At 39.5% G+C, this 17,793-nt stretch overlaps 1 protein-coding gene and 1 pseudogene across 3 annotated transcripts in view; both read right to left on the minus strand.

The window, feature by feature from the left end:
* Positions 1–17,793, minus strand: part of TEX10 (testis expressed 10) — a 45,621-nt gene that overhangs the window by 20,392 nt on the left and 7,436 nt on the right. For all 3 annotated transcript variants that reach the window (XM_043890785.1, XM_043890783.1, XM_043890784.1), the window contains 5 exons: positions 15,028–15,140; positions 7,447–7,685; positions 6,598–6,733; positions 5,038–5,213; positions 2,777–2,954 (listed from right to left, as the gene is read on the minus strand). In XM_043890785.1, the coding sequence (XP_043746720.1) occupies positions 2,777–2,954; positions 5,038–5,213; positions 6,598–6,733; positions 7,447–7,685; positions 15,028–15,140 (842 nt within the window). The remainder of the gene's footprint in view (positions 1–2,776; positions 2,955–5,037; positions 5,214–6,597; positions 6,734–7,446; positions 7,686–15,027; positions 15,141–17,793) is intronic.
* LOC122686381 lies at positions 300–512 on the minus strand (annotated as a pseudogene).

Here is a 17,793-nt window from a genome sequence, read left to right on the forward strand (position 1 = left end):
CCCAGAGTGAACTAGGCTGCAGAGCCCTGCTAATATAGCAGATGGAAATCAGAAATTATTAAAGGAATATTTCAGGAAAAGGAGCCTGCCGACAGTGCTTGGCACAGACGGAGCTGAGGAGCGGTACGCCTCAGGCGAATGGTGCAGGTGGGGGACAGTGAGAAAGCTGGCTGGTTCACCGTCAGCATCAAGGACGGAGGGGAAAACCAAAGACGTGAAATAACCCAGGTGACATCTAAGGAACGGTATTCCTTAGAAGAACATCATTCCTTAAGAATAACCGAACATTATTCTTCAATTCTCAATCTAGGAAAAGTGATGCAATAGTAATACCACTGGCCTGGGAACGTTGAAAAGGCCCCATTTTGTTTTAATTTTTAAAGAAATTAGTTTGAATAGGGACAATGCATCTACAGAAAGAGAAGTCTACTAAGACTGTGCAAATGCTAAAAGGCAAAGTTTAACTTAGTACATTTTTACACTTGATCTTAGCCAAAAGGCCGAGAAGCGATTAGTACATTTTTAACTACATGACAATTTGCTTTTGATGATTATAAACTTCTATTACCATTACTTGTAAATTGTTTTCTCAGTACTCGCCACAAACCCACAAAAAAAGGTACAAAAAGACTTGTGAAAAAATCCTTGACCAAAGTTATTGAGCATACGTCAATCATAACTGATGCCAATAAAGATACTACATACAAGTTCTAAAGAGAATTAATTTTAAGAGGTGTTCAAAAGTCGCTTTTAAATGAATGTTAAAACAGATCCTCCACTAGTTCTATCATGGGAAAAGAGTGCCCTCTACTGGAAGTTAACAGACATGAAACCACTTAAGTTAAACTGTATTTCTTAAAGACCTGGTATTTAGTACTGAACTAGACAAAGAGGGGTTTCACATATAGACAACATATTGCAAACAGCTCTCTTTTGCTAAAAGGAACAAGTAATTATCAGTTATGAAGCACACTTTGGGTGACAACATTCAAACATACGTCCTATCCTGGTATGAAGAGACTGGCAAAGAAAGCTAAAGAAAATCTACTAATAAAGTGAGCTATTCCTGTTTAATTGGGACAGAGGATCTGCACAAGAAGCCACAAAGAAGCTAGTTTTTAAATTTTTCAGCTACAGCCTAGATTCAACTCCTGCCTAAAACCGTATCAGACCCTGGTCTTGAGCCACAATCAGTAACAAATGGCTGAATGTTAAAGTACTATGCCTGATACAAACATTAAATTTTAAAGGATACTTTGAACACTAGCAACATGAAACACTATTAGTTTTAAGACCTTTGAGAGTAAAACAGTTCAGTCACACTCTGGAAAGTAGTTCCTTGAAAAATTAAACAGAAAATTAACATTTGATCCAGCAATTCTACTCCTGGGTATACAGCCAAAAGAATTAAAAGGATTCAAACAGGTATCTGCACACCAATGTTTATAGCTGCATTATTTGTAACAGCCAAAAGGCAGAACAACCAAGTATCCATTAACAGATGAATGTATCAAAATCATGAAGAGAAAACAGTGGTAAACCAGGGCTGGGAGAAGGCGAGATGGTCAGGACAGAGCTTCAGTCTGCAGCCAGGAGAAAACAGTGGTAAACCAGGGCTGGGAGAAGGGGAGATAATCAGTACAGAGCTTCGTCTGCAGCCAGGAGAAAACAGTGGTAAACCAGGGCTGGGAGAAGGGGAGATGGTCAGGACAGAGCTTCGTCTGCAGCCAGGAGAAAACAGTGGTAAACCAGGGCTGGGAGAAGGGGAGATGGTCAGGACAGAGCTTCGTCTGCAGCCAGGAGAAAATAGTGGTAAACCAGGGCTGGGACAAGGGGAGATAGTCAGGACAGAGCTTCAGTCTGCAGCCAGGAGAAAACAGTGGTAAACCAGGGCTGGGAGAAGGGGAGATAATCAGTACAGAGCTTCGTCTGCAGCCAGGAGAAAACAGTGGTAAACCAGGGCTGGGAGAAGGGGAGATGGTCAGGACAGAGCTTCGTCTGCAGCGACCACAGTGCTGGAGGCGAACAGTGGTAGCAGTCCCGCAACAGCGTGAATGCACTTAATGCCCCGAGACAGTTCTCACTGTACACCTAAAGCTGGTTAAAACGGGAAGTTTTAGGTTATGTATATTTTGCCACACACACACCCACCCAAAGACCTTTTAATGATTCCCTGTCTGAGTCTGAGTCTGCAAGCTTTTATTTTACCACCTACATTGAACTGAGCTCCTTTCCAAAAAGGAAGACCTGTATTACAATTTCATAACACCAGAGGTTTCTAAACACAGCACTCTCATCCGCCACTGAATCCTTACTATGGCTGCACACTTCTGATAATCTTAACCCTTGTTTCAATCCACCTGCACACATCACTCTACATTTCTACCTGATGGCTCAGCGGTGAAGAATCCACCTGTGGTGTAGCAGAACAAGGGTTCAACCCCTGGGTCAGGAACATCCCCTGGAAAAAGAAACGGCAACCCACTCCAGTAGCCTTGCCTGGAAAACCCCATGGACAGAGGCGCCTGGTGGACTACAGCCCATGGACTCAGTGACTGCAGCCGTGACAGCGCAGACCGCTAAGCAAACCACCTGGGCGGTCCTGCCCCAGCGACCTTCCTCTCACCCAGGAACAGCAACAGTTTTAACTGCTGTCTGAAGAGCGAATGAAGGGAGGGACGGCCTTTTAAAAAGTCAGTTCATAAACGGCCAGTGACGGGGGAAGGCTGAGGGAGAAGGTGACACACTTGAAACACAGCTCACTTCAGCGCGCTACCTCATGTGCAGTATCCCGACAAGCATGGCAGCCAGATCCGCGCCGAGTCTCCCCGTAACACAGCAGCGGCTCAGCCGGGAGAGCAGGGCGGCAGGCAGACTGGGCAGAAAGTACACAAGCTGGACCAGCAGCTGCTGAGACCCTGCTGGCAGAACCACCACCGCGCCTTCTTGCGGGTCTAGTGAGGTGGGAAGACAAGTGAGATTTTAAAAGATGTACCAACAGGAATTAATAAAGCAGACTGGTCATTTTCACTGTGCTATGCTGAATTCTAACATATCAACTACATGGAAAAAAATTTTATCACAAAGCATGTATGTATGGCTTAAGGTACCGCCTAGAGTAAGACTAAATACAATCATTATTTAAAGATAATATTTAACACTCGATTTCATAACATTCAAATGTGTTATTTGAAATAAAAATTGATGGAGTTAAAGGTATTAGAAACAAAGCAAAACAGTAAAAAAACAAGCACTTTTGCTAAACAGGGACAATTATAATACCAAGCTAATCCGGCCCCATCACCTCATGGCAAATAGATGGGGAAACACTGGAAACAGTGGCTGACTTTATTTTTCTGGGCTCCAAAATCACTGCAGATGGTGACTGCAGCCATGAAATTAAAAGATGCTTACTCCTTGAAAGGGAAGTTATGACCAACCTAGACAGCATATTAAAAAGCAGAGACATTACTTTGCAAACAAAGGTTCGTCTAGTCAAGGCTATGGTTTTTCCAGTGGTCATGTATGAACCTGAGAGTTGGACTGTGAAGAAAGCTGAACAGTTGATGCTTTTGATCAAAAGCAATTGATGCTTTTGAACTGTGGTGTTGGAGAAGACCCTTGAGAGCCCCTTGGATTGCAAGGAGATCCAACCAGTCCATTCTAAAGGAGATCAGTCCTGGGTGTTCACTGGACGGACTGATGCTGAAGCTGAAACTCCAATACTTTGGCCACCTCATGAGAAGAGTTGACTCATTGGAAAAGACCCTGATGCTGGGAAGGATTGAGGGCAGGAGCAGAAGGGGACAACAGAGGATGAGATGCTTGGATGGCATCACCGAGTCCATGGACATGAGTTTGAGTAACCTCCGGGAGTTGGTGATGGACAGGGAGGCCTGGCGTGCTGCAGTTCATGGGGTCACAAAGAGTCGGACACGACTGAGCGACTGAACTGAACTGAATTTATTTATTTATTTTTCATTTATTTTTATTAGTTGGAGGCTAATTACTTCACAATATTGTAGTGGGTTTTGTCATACAGTGACATGAACTGAATTTAAAACCAAAGACTTATTTGAGTATACACACACGCTCCTACATATAAGCAATACTGAAAAATACAGATTTTAAAGTACCACACACAAAAGGTAGACACAAACCAACGTTTGTCACTTAATAAATGGGTAAATATAAAGTGGTGTATATTCAACAGTGGAATGTTACTCAGCATTAAAAAGAAATACAGTACTTGTATATGCTACAACATGAATGAATCCTAAGAACAACATGCTAAGGGAAAGAAGCCAGACTGAGAAGATCCACATCACACAATGTCATCTGTGAGAAATGACCAAAACAGGCTAATGCAGAGAGACAGAAATGGTGAGCAGTGGTTGCCAGGAGCTGAAGAAGGAAGAAATGAGGAAATAGGGACGGACTACTAATGGTAGAGTTTCTTTTTGAGGTGATAAAAATATTCTGGAATAAGATAATAGCGACTATTGCACAATCTTGGGAATATGATAAAAATTAATGAATTGCACAGTGTAAAATGGCCAATTTTATGGTATATGAATTGTGTCCTAATAATAAATACTAATTATACATATGTATATATGTCAGTATATTTTTATTGATATTTTTGCTTAAAGAATGAAAAGGTTTTATGGGTGAGTAAAACATTAATATATGAAAGCCATACAAGATCTCAATAATGATTAAATAAGTAAAATTTGCCATCAAAGTTTCAAAAGAATTCTGTAAAAATACCTGATCAGTTTTGAATTTGTGAATTTCATGGCTTAAAAGAGAATTTAAGATCTGAAGAAACATCTATAACCTTTAATCTTCTAAAACTATTGTATTAAGTAATACTATTGAAAATGAATTTACTGTTTGATATTTTCTTCATTTTACCATGGTACAATTAATGTATAATTTGAAGGAAAAGTAAAACCTAAAGATCTCCCCTTTGAAACATCGTTCTTAAGTCGGGGCAGACCGATTATTACTTACACAGGTAAACAAAACTCTTACCATAGATTCGGAGGGCAGTCACTTGTAAACTTTTGAGTAGCTCCTTATTTGCTCGGGCTGCAGCAGTATGGATAATGTCAATAAGCTGTGTTGAAAGCTCAGGATTTCGGGAGCCAAGATGAGCAAGCTGCAGTGGTAAACCAGCCAACCAACGTGATAACACTTTACTACGGTATCTAAGGCCATCAAAGAAAAGGGAAATACACATTTATTTAAACATTTGAGAGCCTATAAGATGGCTGGCATCATTTATTCAGCTATAGTATTCTCTAAGGTTTTACCCACTGTATTTTAAAAGTTTATGTAATTTGGGGCACTATGTACGTTGTAATTTTATCTTAAAGGACACAGGCTCTACTTAGCTTGTGAACTATTTACACTAATTCGTAATGACTATTTCACTATATTAAGTCATTGATGCATTCAGTATAGGGTGCCCCCACATTAAGTGGCTTCAAACTTGGGTTATTTCCGTTCTTGCACATACTTGCTCACTCTCTAATGTCTCATCTTGGACACGGCAATCACTTTTGCTGTCCCCCAAGAGTTCAGTGATTTCACATGACCTTTGGAGTCTAACAGACTTGAACTTAAGTCTCAGTCTGGCTGCCCTTTAACAGCATGACACTCACCAACTTATTTAACCTAAGCTTCCTTCTATAAGGCAGAAACCAACAGTACCTACATCAAAGTATGAGAATTACTGAAAAATTAAGAAAAGCACCTGACTCAGAGTAAAGACTCGAATATGTTCCAACAACTACCTGTGTATGCTGAGGTACCCCAAATCTCGTTATCTTTCACCCAATCATCTCTTCCAGACTATCCCAAGTAAATCAAACTCACCACATCTAAGACTGATTCCTGAGTTCTACTCTTCGTGTTGTCTGCGTCACGAGACAGCACCAAACCAAGCCGGACACTTTTGCTCTTTAAGATACCGTCATTTAAAAATTTATTGAAACATTTTTGACACCTAATATTATGTTAGTTTCAGGTATCTATCACATAATAATCTGACATCTGTACACGTTGCAAATGGTCACCACAAGCCTAGTAACCACCTGTCCTAATAAAAGTTACTGGTCATATTCTCTATGCTGTGTATTATATCCCCATGGCTTATTTACTTTATAACTAAGTTTGCACCTTTTAATCTCCTTCACCTGTTGTACACCTCTCCTCTTCTACTGCCCTCATTCTTATACCATATGTCCCAATATGTCACTAAGTGCCGGAGGTTAAACCTCCACAATTTTTATGGGAAGCAAAACAAAAATCTGAGGCTGCTACAGGTGGTTCCAGTAATTGTCCTTTAGCTGTTAAGCAGACAAGTGGAAATATATGCTCAAAGAGACTTTTACCTTCTCAGTTATGTGTATAAAGGTTACTGGAACTATTATGTATGCCTTTTTATTAAAAAAAAATTTTTTTTAATGAAACCAAAAAGTATAAAAAGAAGAATTTCTCCAAAGATTTAATCACCCTATCATCTTATTCATACAGATTACAAAGTAACCTGGTAAGAAAAAGAAAAGCAAAATAACAAATGAACTGTACCGGATTCTGTAAGATCTCAGTTCTTCTTTTTGATAGATTTTACTGAAAAACTTCAGTAACAAAGTCCGAACTGGAAGGGGAAGGCCTCTCTGCTGATACAATGTATAAACTGCCTTTATGAGAGACTCTGTAGCCTCTAAGAAACAAGAGAAAACAACCGCATGTGAGTCAAAATGTTTCTTCACCAGTGCCATAATTCTTCTAAAAAGCACAGAAGCACCTTGCTCCTATGAGGAAGCAGATTTTAGCCACAAACTGACGACTACCATCAAAATCCTACATCAATGGCCTAATAAAAAAGTCAAACCAGAGATTACAGTACAAATTTTCCTAAGAGACAACAAACCTAGGAAAGGACAACAAATACCACAATACTAGAAAAGTGGATAAGCCAGGAACCAAACAGCAAAGTTCTGCTTGAATGAAAAGAATTAGTAAGTCACACTAAAAACTGACTTAATGCAACATAACTTCAAGTTACAAGAAAGGTAAAGAGATAAGGATCCACCAATTTCTAGTCAAATTAGATCAGAAAAGAGTATTTCTTCATCTTTAGGCTCAGTGTCATTTCCTCTTAATAAAACTTACCTCTTTTCACTCCAACTATGTAATCTAGTAGAAAACCTACCTATCAGCTTCAAAGTGGACCTACCCATTGAAAAGGGGGTGTTCTCAGCCATCAGGGTTCAAGTAGACATTCCTTCATGATTATGCTGGCTACCTTTTATGGCTTGAACGTAAATGACTATGTGAAATGTTTGACAGTTATGAACTCAAAGTTAGACTCTCAATATTAATAGTATGCATAAGAGCCCCTCTCTTAAGTAAGGACAGAGCATTGACACCCACCTCTGTTTGACTGTATCTGCATTAACCTCCAGGAGACGCCAAGCAATCTGTTCAGCTGCTTACTGTTTAGCCTAGAACCATCTTCAAGGGTTTCTGTTACAAATTTCCTTATCCTTTCTATCCAACTGGAATCCTTCTGCAAAGTTGAGGCATTTGCCAGGGAGACCATGATATCAGACAGTGTTAAATTCAGTAAAAGGTGATCTACATTATTCGAGAGAATCGTGCAATGCTTGATGCTAAAAACAAAGACACACATAACTGTTAAGTGTTGTATCTACCATGCCTGCTTCACTTAAACACTTAACTATTCCTCCCAGAATGAACTGCCAAGAAGGTAGGTATATTAAAGCGACTGTAAGCAAACCATTCATTACAGAATCAGAGTTGTTAAGGCATAAATTAAGAATGCATACTGCTCAGTTCATTACCCAAGTTGCTATTCACACAAGAACTACAGGCCCTTGAAACATGGCGTGGTAATCCTAGATGTACTGCGGGGATAAGAACACTTGAAAACTTCAACACACTTGAAGATTTTCGTTAAGCAGATATTCATATTAGGATGAAATTCACGACAGACCTTGACTCTGCTTCTAATTTTGACTTAACAGAATCACTAATTTCTCCTGACCACAATTTCCTTATGTGTGAAACAGGAGACTGGTCTAAATAAGCCCGATTCTGAAACAATTTAATTTTATGACTCACAAATTAAAATCACTTTTTCTAACAGATTATCTTAACAAAAACAAAATTTGCAACTTAGGATATAAACCACTAGATATATAAACACTATATAAACACAGTGCAGATTTCAGGCTACACTGCATTCAACAGCAGAGCCTATTTATTTTCATGTTCACAAACATGTAAAGTTGATTAAACTAAAAAAATACCTGAAACTAACTTATTTTAAAAGAAAGTTAACCCTGGATTAGGCATGAGAAAGGACACAGTCGTAAGGAACCACAAATACAAGGGGAGGGAAATTTTAAATATTTGGTGTTATTAGGGTATCAAATGTAGGGTTAGGAATGACAAATGGGACCAGATCACAAAGAGTTGAAAACTAAGGACACTAAAATCAATTCCACAAGCACAGGAGTAACATAGTTGAAAAGTTCTTTCATTTCTGCTGATGAAAAAGAAAAAATCAGTTACAAGACTCTAAACAAAGAAGTAGTTGTACGTCTACTTGAGCAATACAGGCAAGACATGACAAGCACAAGAAACAATGCTGGTACAGACTAGGAGAAATGGGGATTTCAAGAATTTCAAGAAATGGGGATTTCAAGCAAGAATAAAAATTAGCTGGATTTGAAGTCTGCTTAAATGCATACATGTATGTGAGCTTTTAGCTGAGCTGGTGAAGAATCCGCCTGCAATGCTGGAGACCCCAGTTCGATTCCTGGGTTGGGAAGATCCCCTGGAGAAGGGATAGGCCACCCACTTCAGTATTCTTGGGTTTCCCTGGTGCCTCAGTTGGTAAAGAATACGGCCGCAATGTGGGAGCCCTGGGTTCCATCCCTAAGTTGGGAAGATCCCCTGGAGAAGGGCATGGCAACTCACTCCAGTATTCTTGCCTGGAGAATCCCCATGGACAGAGGAGCCTGGTGGGCTACAGTGATGGGGTCGCAGAGAGTCGGGACCTGAGTGAGTGAGTGAGTGAGTGAGTGAGTGAGTGAGTGAGTGAGTAAGCACAGCACAGCCCAGCAGAAAACTGGGAATTCTATCACAGAGAGAGAATGAATGAAAACTGGGACAGATGAGTAGCGATCTATACTACAAACCCAAAACTACTGGTAGGTTCTTTGCCCAACTGTTCAGTGCCCAAAACCAAGACACATTTTATACTAACCAGACCACAAAAAAACTCAACTGCATCATTTCTTCACCACAGGGAGAGCTTTTGAAGATCTACTTACCTATTACTGTCTGGAAGGTATCAACAGACATTCAAAAGTTGGGAGAATTCATCCTGCTCCTCCAAGAATTTACACAAAATTTTAAAGTCTAAATACACTGACCACCAATTCTATGAGGGAGACAGGAAACTGGGGAAACTCATTTTCAGCAATGATAGAGGAGGAAATTAGAACTGATTCCCTTCCTGAAAATAACTTTAAAAGCTGGATGAAATAGTTTTTAACAACTCAAAAGCATTCAAGAGGTAACAAGATGATGAACAATTGCTGGGTCCCCAAAATAAAGCAAGATCACAGCACTCAGGTTCCAAGAGCTGCTGCCAATTCCAACGAAAAGGGTGGAAAATGGAACTAACCTTTCAGAGGCCTCACAGGGAAAAGTCAAACTCCAGAGCCAGACAAACACAGGGACTCTGGTATATTATCCCTACTTCAAGCTGAACCCATAAGGGCTCCCTGCCAGAGTAAGGGTGAACTGGAAGTAAAAAGAGCTCTTACATAAAACAATCCCAGTTATGCATCATCTCAGTAATTAAGGCAACAATTTTTCCCAACTAGATCTATAGATTCAACACAATTCAAATCAAAACCCCAGCCAGTTACTTTATAGTTATCAACAAAATGATTTCTGAAGTTTACACACAAAGGCAAACACTAGACTACCCAACACAAGACCGAAGCGGAACAATGTTGGAGGACTCACACCACTCGATTTCAAGGCTTACTGTGCTACAGTAATCAAGACAGCTCGGTACTGGTGAACGAATAGACAAACATAGGTCAACGGAAGGGCCCCAAGACAGGCCCACAAGCACAGTCAACCAATGAGTTCAGACAAAGGAGCAGAAGCAATCCAAAAGAGAAACAAGAGTCTTTTCCGCAAACAGTGCTGGAATAACTGGACAGAAACTCTAGAACTGAAAAATAAAAACAAAACAAATTCAACAAATGTATGTTTGAATGAGACAAAGAGAAACAAAAATTTCATTAAGTGGGTCTTATATACAATCAATTAGTCTTTAAAGGGAAGGAGAAAAATGGCATTAATTTTTTTTTTAAAGATGAGAATTTTTCAGATGTGTTTAGACACTTCACTCAAGATCTCAGATTTAAGAAGCTCACTGAATTCCAAGGAAAATCAATAAAAAAGAAAACCACACCTGGATACATCATTGTCAAACTGCAGAAAATAAAAGACAAGGAGCAAAGTCTTATGGGGGAGGTGGGGGGGTGGGTAGGGAAGTAACTTTTATAAAGTAGCAACAGTTCAGACTCATAGCTGACTTCCTAACAGCAGTGGGAACCAACAGGGTGAAGCATTGTGGTCAGTATGCTCAGACAAGAAACTGCCAAGCCCAAGCACTGTGCTCTGTTAAAACAGTCCTTGGAAATAAAGGAGAATACATATATTCTCCTTTGTTATAATATGTATGTGTGTGTATATATATATATACATATATGTATTTGTGTGTGTGTGTGTGAACCCTCTAGCAGCTTCTAAATAAGCCTAATGAAGAGAGATGAAAAAAATGAAGAGCAAAAAAATAGAATATACAGATAAAACTCAGATGGTGGATACAAGTTCTCCAAAAATATTAATTTTTGCTTGAAAGTTCAAATTTTATCTCTAGCACAGACACTATTTTCCTGAAACTGATAGGCTTATTTTTTTCATTTCTGAGAAAATGTCTACAAATACCCAAGTCTGAATAAACATAGTCAGTCATTCAAATTAAAATCATGTCCATTGCAAAAAATTCAAACAGCATGACAAGTGCATTTCCTCGAGACAACCATCATTCTTTGGTATGCAGCCAAAATACTTCAGGCACACTTCCCATTTCACCACACAGAATATTAAAAATACGTGTTTTCAAGGATTGTGACTTAATAAGATTAGTAATTTTTACTTAATTAAGAACAATTTTAAGTGAAACTGGCATGTTCTTTGAAACTGTGAATGCATGGTGGTGAAGAATACTGTTCGCCCTCCATACCGCTCTGCATCCACATATTCAACCGACTGCAGATGGTGTATCATGTGTATGGATTGTGGCTTTCTGAATCCACAGATGCAGAATGCGTATTTGGAGGGCAACGTGCTTCTGGGACAGTGAAAACACCACGTATGACACTATGCCTTTACACAAAACTCAGACTGTACAACAAGAAGAGTGACCCCTCACATAAACCAGGGACTCCAGTGTAAACGATGTCACTGAGGTCTGCATTTTACAACAGATACACAACTCTGGTGTGGGACGCTGACGTGAGAGAGGCTGTGTATCCATGGGGGCAGGAGTAGTGTATGAGGACTCCATACTTTCTGTTCAATTTTAATACGAATCTAAAATTGCTCTAAAAAATAAACTCCATTAAAAAAAAAAGGAATGAAATGCTAGTAGTGCCACAACAGGAATAAACCTTAAAGATATCATGCTAAGTGAAGTTAAGCCAGACACAAAACAATATTTTAAGTTTCTACTGATACGTGGTACCAGAACAGTCAAATTAACAAAGGGGAAAAGTGCAATAGCGGTTCCCAGTACCTGGAGGGAGAAGAGCATAGGAAGCTGTTATTTAATGTATACTGAGTTTCAGACTGGTAACATGAAAAATGTGAATTACTTAATGCCACTGATCAGTAACTTTAAAAATGGTTAAAATGCTAAATTTTATGCTATGGACATCTTACCACAATGAAAATAATATCTTTTGTTAACTCCACAGTTCAACCCAAGATTAAAAAAATCTAGACATCAGGTCAAAATTGAAGACCACTGGCCTAGGCCACATTGGGTCCTCTAACTTTACTTTGTGAATTTAGTAGATGGCCTCCAAAGGCTATCTGCGAAATATTCAACGCGCTTCCTTATGGAAGTTCAAGAGCAGCCTGCGGACCCTCAAAACAAATCACTAGGAAAATTTATGATAATACTGTCAATCCACTTTTGTTAAAAATTCCACAATTTCACCACCTCAGTCTCTTCATCGTTAATTCCTTTTTCACCTTCTATATCTTGGCACAAATCACTCCCTAGGCAGGCAGCCCTCCCTAGGACCTATGCCCCCCATGAAAGAGCAGGACCAGCTCCTTACTACACTGATACACTCTTATTACCTACACTCTTTTTCCTAAGTGCCTTCAACATATTAAGTGTCCAATAAAGTGAGTAATGACAGTACACCCATATGCTCTTGAGTAGTTTCCTTACATTTAATGGTCTACCGAATTCCAAGCATCCTTTTATTTAATCTCATTTTGATGAAAATTACATCTGAAACCTCTTGACAACATAAAACACACATATAATTATATTCATGCACTGAAGGATATTCTGAACCTTATCCACGCACCTGATTAAAAACTTCTGTGTTAATAAGAAAACTGTATCTGGAGGAAACAAACCCTAACAACTTACTTGCTCAAGAAAGTATCTCCCTATTTGATTCTGTCACCTCCAACTCCAGAAACTCTAAATTAATGGTCCTAAAACATGGTTTTGATCCAACCAATAATAGTCTTCAATGCCAAAAGGATCAAGGATGAAAGAGAAATGAGGGTCAGAGACAAAAAATGACTTTCAGCATTAAAGTCAGTCATCAGTAGAAACCAATTTGATCCAGGTCTGTCCCATGTTCTCCATTATGCAATTTTATAGCTTTCTCATACCCTATAATATCTCCTTCCATTACTGCAATCATCCCCCACTTCACTTCTGCCTGCTAAAATCACATTCACGTTAAAACACTACTCTCCAACACTGCCTTGTCTGTTTATCCTAACAAGGATCTGTCTTCTCCTATGAATTCCCATAGCATTTCTTGATTATAAAGTTCTAATGACACTTAAATATGCCTTGTGTGAAAGACGTAGATTCATTTTTCTTCCTGCAAGTTATTGCGCTTTTGTTTCTCAGCCTTAAAACCACCCTTCCACGCTCTTCCTTTGTGATCCTGGGGGTGAGCCACATTTTCTCCTTTTCAGTTTGCTTCTTGTTAGGCTCTGCCAATAAAGCGCTTGTCATTGTTTAGTCACTAAGCTGTGTCAGACTCTTCTGCAACCCCGCGGACTACAGCCCGCCAGGCTCCTCTGTCCACGGGATATCCTAGGCAAGAATACTGGAATGGGTAGCCACTTCCTTCTCCAGCAGATCTTACCAACCCAGGGATCGAAATCTGTCCCTGCACTGGCAGGAGGGTTCTCCACCACTGAGCCACCTGGAAGCAAAGGGGTACTTGAGACCAGAAAGCTGGAGGAGGAAAATGCGGCACTTTCTGTTTGCTTCCTAGTCATATTTTTTGCTTCCTTTTGCCACCAGTGCAACCCAACCACTCTTCAGGTCAGCAGCAGTTCATTCTAGCAGCCAGAGTTGGTTCCAGCCTGTATCTTCCTGACACAGAACCAGTATCCCTGTGCCCCTAGAACACCAGCGCCAGCCAGCAGAACCCTCTTCGCTGAGCCCTGTACCCCTACCCCACTGGGCCCCTCTCCTGATCCCAAAGACATCAGTCCCAGCTGAGGGCAAACCCCGTCCTCGAGGCCTGAGTGTGGGCTGCAGCCTTTCCTTCCAGCCACTTGCCTTCTTCTCTTTGCTCTCCAGTCAGGAGGCAGTGGTCGCTTCCGGCCGGTCTACCAAGCGACAAGACCTTGCTGTTCCCTTTTGTCTTTCCACTATTAAGTGGGAATGCCTAGTTAACAACCGGTTGCATTAAATTCTCTGTGAAAATCACTGGTATGATTTCCATCTCATGACTAGAGTCTGACACACATTTTTATCAATTTTAAGATTTTGTATTGATTTTTGCAATTTATGAATCACTTAAGAGATCAAAGAATATACCTTAGGACATCTAATTATCTGTCATAATACTTTACTTACAGTGAGACACCAAAAAACTTCAGTGAATGAAGTTTATCTGCCTACAACATACTTATCACTTCTGAGCATATCCTCTGAACTCTGCCCAAAGAGCCTCACTGATTCTCCAAGTAGTTTCTTCCTTTTGATAAATTTAAGAACCTTCTGACAGACTTTAAAATCTGTTCAAGTGTTTGCTCATGTGGGGAACTGCACCTTGAGTATCTGTATCTGCTTGTCAAATTTTATTGGGTAAATTGTTTTTACGTTTATCTGCTCTTACTTCAGGTAAACATTTCAAATAACTTCCAGGCTTACACTTTTCCAGTGAAACTTCATCCATAATTTGTTCTTTCCACTTCCTTTAAAAAAGAGAACTGCTTTTCTCCAATTATCCCTCTTCCATCAGGATACTGATAACAGTTACATTACGCTTCCTTGTGTGTATAAACGAGAGCAGAAACTAGTGATGCTGTGCTCTCAAAGATTCGGTAATTACATAGTGCCTCTCACAAACTATCCACTCTCAGCAAATTTTTATTAAATTCTTATCTATACAATTTGATAGCTGACACTCATTTAGCACAAAACATTCACTTCACAGATTAAAAATAAAAATAAAAGCTAAGTAAAATTGGAAGTCCGGGGCTTAAAGCGACTTGTTTAAGATCAGATACTACAGCTTATCTTTACTTCACAGTCTAGATAACAACAACTTGCAGTGTACAAAGTTCAGTGTAAGACTGTTTTCTGAAAATGTCAGGTTAAACAGTGGAAGAGAATGGCAATACCTTTTATTTGTCTCTTTCCTTTTTTGCTTGGTTATTTCTTTTAAGGCATATGGAAAATTACTCATAAAATGGTGTTTGAAATCAATAAGGTAATTCTTTCGAAGCCATGACTCCTAGTAAAATAAGCACAGATTAGAAAATCTATAAGAAACAATAACTTAAAATAGCAAATAAGACTTTCAGCAGAAACTTAACAACTTGTCAATATCCACTTACAAATTTACCCTTATAACACACCTTTTGCTAATGATATAATATGTAAATAAATCTTAAAATCTGAATAAACTGTTAGGCCATCCAATTTTCACCCACAGTTCTTTTTGGTGCTTTCATTTTTACATGCATTTCATCTACTTAAAAGGAGAAAAAAGGGAGAAAGTAAGATTTAATAAAATTCTGAATTCAAACTACTAATACAATATTTATAAAATATACAAGAAAATCTTCTACCTAGTGTTCCATTTAAGAGTAACTATATTCTCTAGAAATTCTATTGCTCGTTAAAGGCATTTAACACCTTCACACATCAATGTATTTGTCTAAATTCTTCAGCAGTATTCTTCAAAGTATCATGTTCTCCTACCTGAAACACTGATTCCCTACTATCCAGAGGACCAATCATTCCAGTCTGCCAATGGCTGAGGGGTTGCTTGGGATATGGGACATGAGACGCTACAATAGCTAGCTCAAGCTCTAGCAAAACTGGAGGCCAAACTCAGACCATAAATCAATAGCTAGCTATTGCAGCACATCTCCTTAGTTACCTTCACTGGGTTCTCCTCTTTTACTTGACAACTCCTCCTGGACTTCTACCAGTCATCTCAAACTTAACATGAATAAACTGAGCTCTCCTGTGGGCAGTCACACCATCGTCTGGACCACGGCACAGGCGCCACCCCTGCTCCTCTTTCCTTAACTACATACACCAGCGTCCCTGCTGGTTTCACCAGAATCCAGCTGCTTCTCATCACTTCAACCACCAGCTGCCGTTCGACTCCAAGCCACCATCACCTCTCACTTAAGACTCTGCTGTCTCAGGCTCCCAAAGGTCCTCATGCTTTTCCTCTTGCCCCCCTAAACTTAACTCTCTACACGGCAGCCAGGGTGATCTTTTAAAACACAAATCCTACTTCACAATATTACAGGGAAGGATAAAGGAGATAATGTATATAAAGGAAGGACAGGTCATCCATGGGATCAATGATCTCAGTTGGGCCCCAGTTTTGCTAGAGTTGGAGAATGAGGACATGGGGGTTTTTAACTGGTTTATGTGTAAATCTGACATATTAAAGTTAAACAAACATAATTTAGATCATGCCACTCCTCTGCTCAAAACCCTCCAAGGTCTTTTCACCACACTCAGGTTAAAATTCTGAGTCTTTACCACAGACCACAAGGTACCACGATGCGGCTACTGTCCGCCACGTCCCCCCTCATCACCCACCATTCTCCCAGGACCTCACTTGCACATGCCTTGCTGCCATTCCTCAAGTATGTCCAATCTGTTCTCACTTCAGGGTTTTGCACTTGCTGTTCCCTGTGCCTAGAAGGGTCTTCCTACAGGTCTTCACAAGACTTGCTCCTTCTCTTCATTCACTGACATGCAAATGTTAAGAAGGCATTTCCTGACCACCTAGTTAACAGGTCCCTCCCCGCACACTGTTTCATTACATCTTCTCTCTTACCCACTTTCATCTTTCTTCCTAATGATGACATGATGGACATCAGCTATTTGTCTGCCTTCTCTCAACCCCACCAGGAGCTAAGTGTTTGCCTTGTCAGTCATGTTTATCTGTATTCCCAGAGTCTAGACAGACCCTAACTCACTGCAAAGCAGCGCTATTCAGAAGACCTTTCTGCAGTGACAGAGCCATTTTGCTTCTGTATCTGTGCTGTCCAATACAGTAAGTAGCCACTGCCGCCTGAAGCTACTGAGCATCTGAAACGTGACCACTGTTTACTGAGGAACTGAATTTTAATTAAACAGCCAAATTAACCTTTGCATCTAACTCTTTCTCACAAATTCTGATCTTCATGGTAAAAACAAAACAATAAGGAAACATTTAGACTGAAAGTAGCAAGCATTAAAATACAAAGCTAGGACACAACAAAATCTCTATAGTGTATAAAATGATACTACTGACCTAAAGTTAATAATACAGGACTCCAAAAACTGAAGTTAATTAAAAAGTTAATGTTACATTATATTTTAAAACACTGTGTGTTTTAAAAATATTAAATACAGTATACTTTAAATTAAGGATCCTAAGGATACAGAGTCTATTACAAATAAACCATCTCAGTCAGGATCTGAGTACTCAACCACTGCAAATAAGATTTAATGTTAACTTGAGATTTCTTTCCACAGATGAAAGATTTCAAATTCCTAAAAAGCTTTTTAAAAAAAATACTTGGACAAAAATGAAACTTCTCAATTATGCAGCAAAATACAAACACACTATATGCATTTAGCAAAACTTAAAAAGTAAGCAGTCAGTTACCCTAAGGTTGCACCTTAATACAGATGCCAATTTATCAACAGAAAACCTACACATTTTCTGAGAGAAAAGAGCTACAATTCAGCCTGTGGTGCATAATTAGAATTTAAGACCAAGGAATGCCATTTCATTCCTCCTAAAGTTTGAACTTTGACCACTCAATACCTTAAGTACTAAGCTATAACTAAGGTGAATGAGAGAGAGGAACTAACAGCAGGAACGGTCATGAAAAACAAACTAACAGGCATTTTAATGTCATCTGGTGTTA

This window comes from Cervus elaphus, chromosome 29 (assembly GCF_910594005.1).
Source record: "Cervus elaphus chromosome 29, mCerEla1.1, whole genome shotgun sequence".
Classification (NCBI taxonomy): domain Eukaryota; kingdom Metazoa; phylum Chordata; class Mammalia; order Artiodactyla; family Cervidae; genus Cervus; species Cervus elaphus.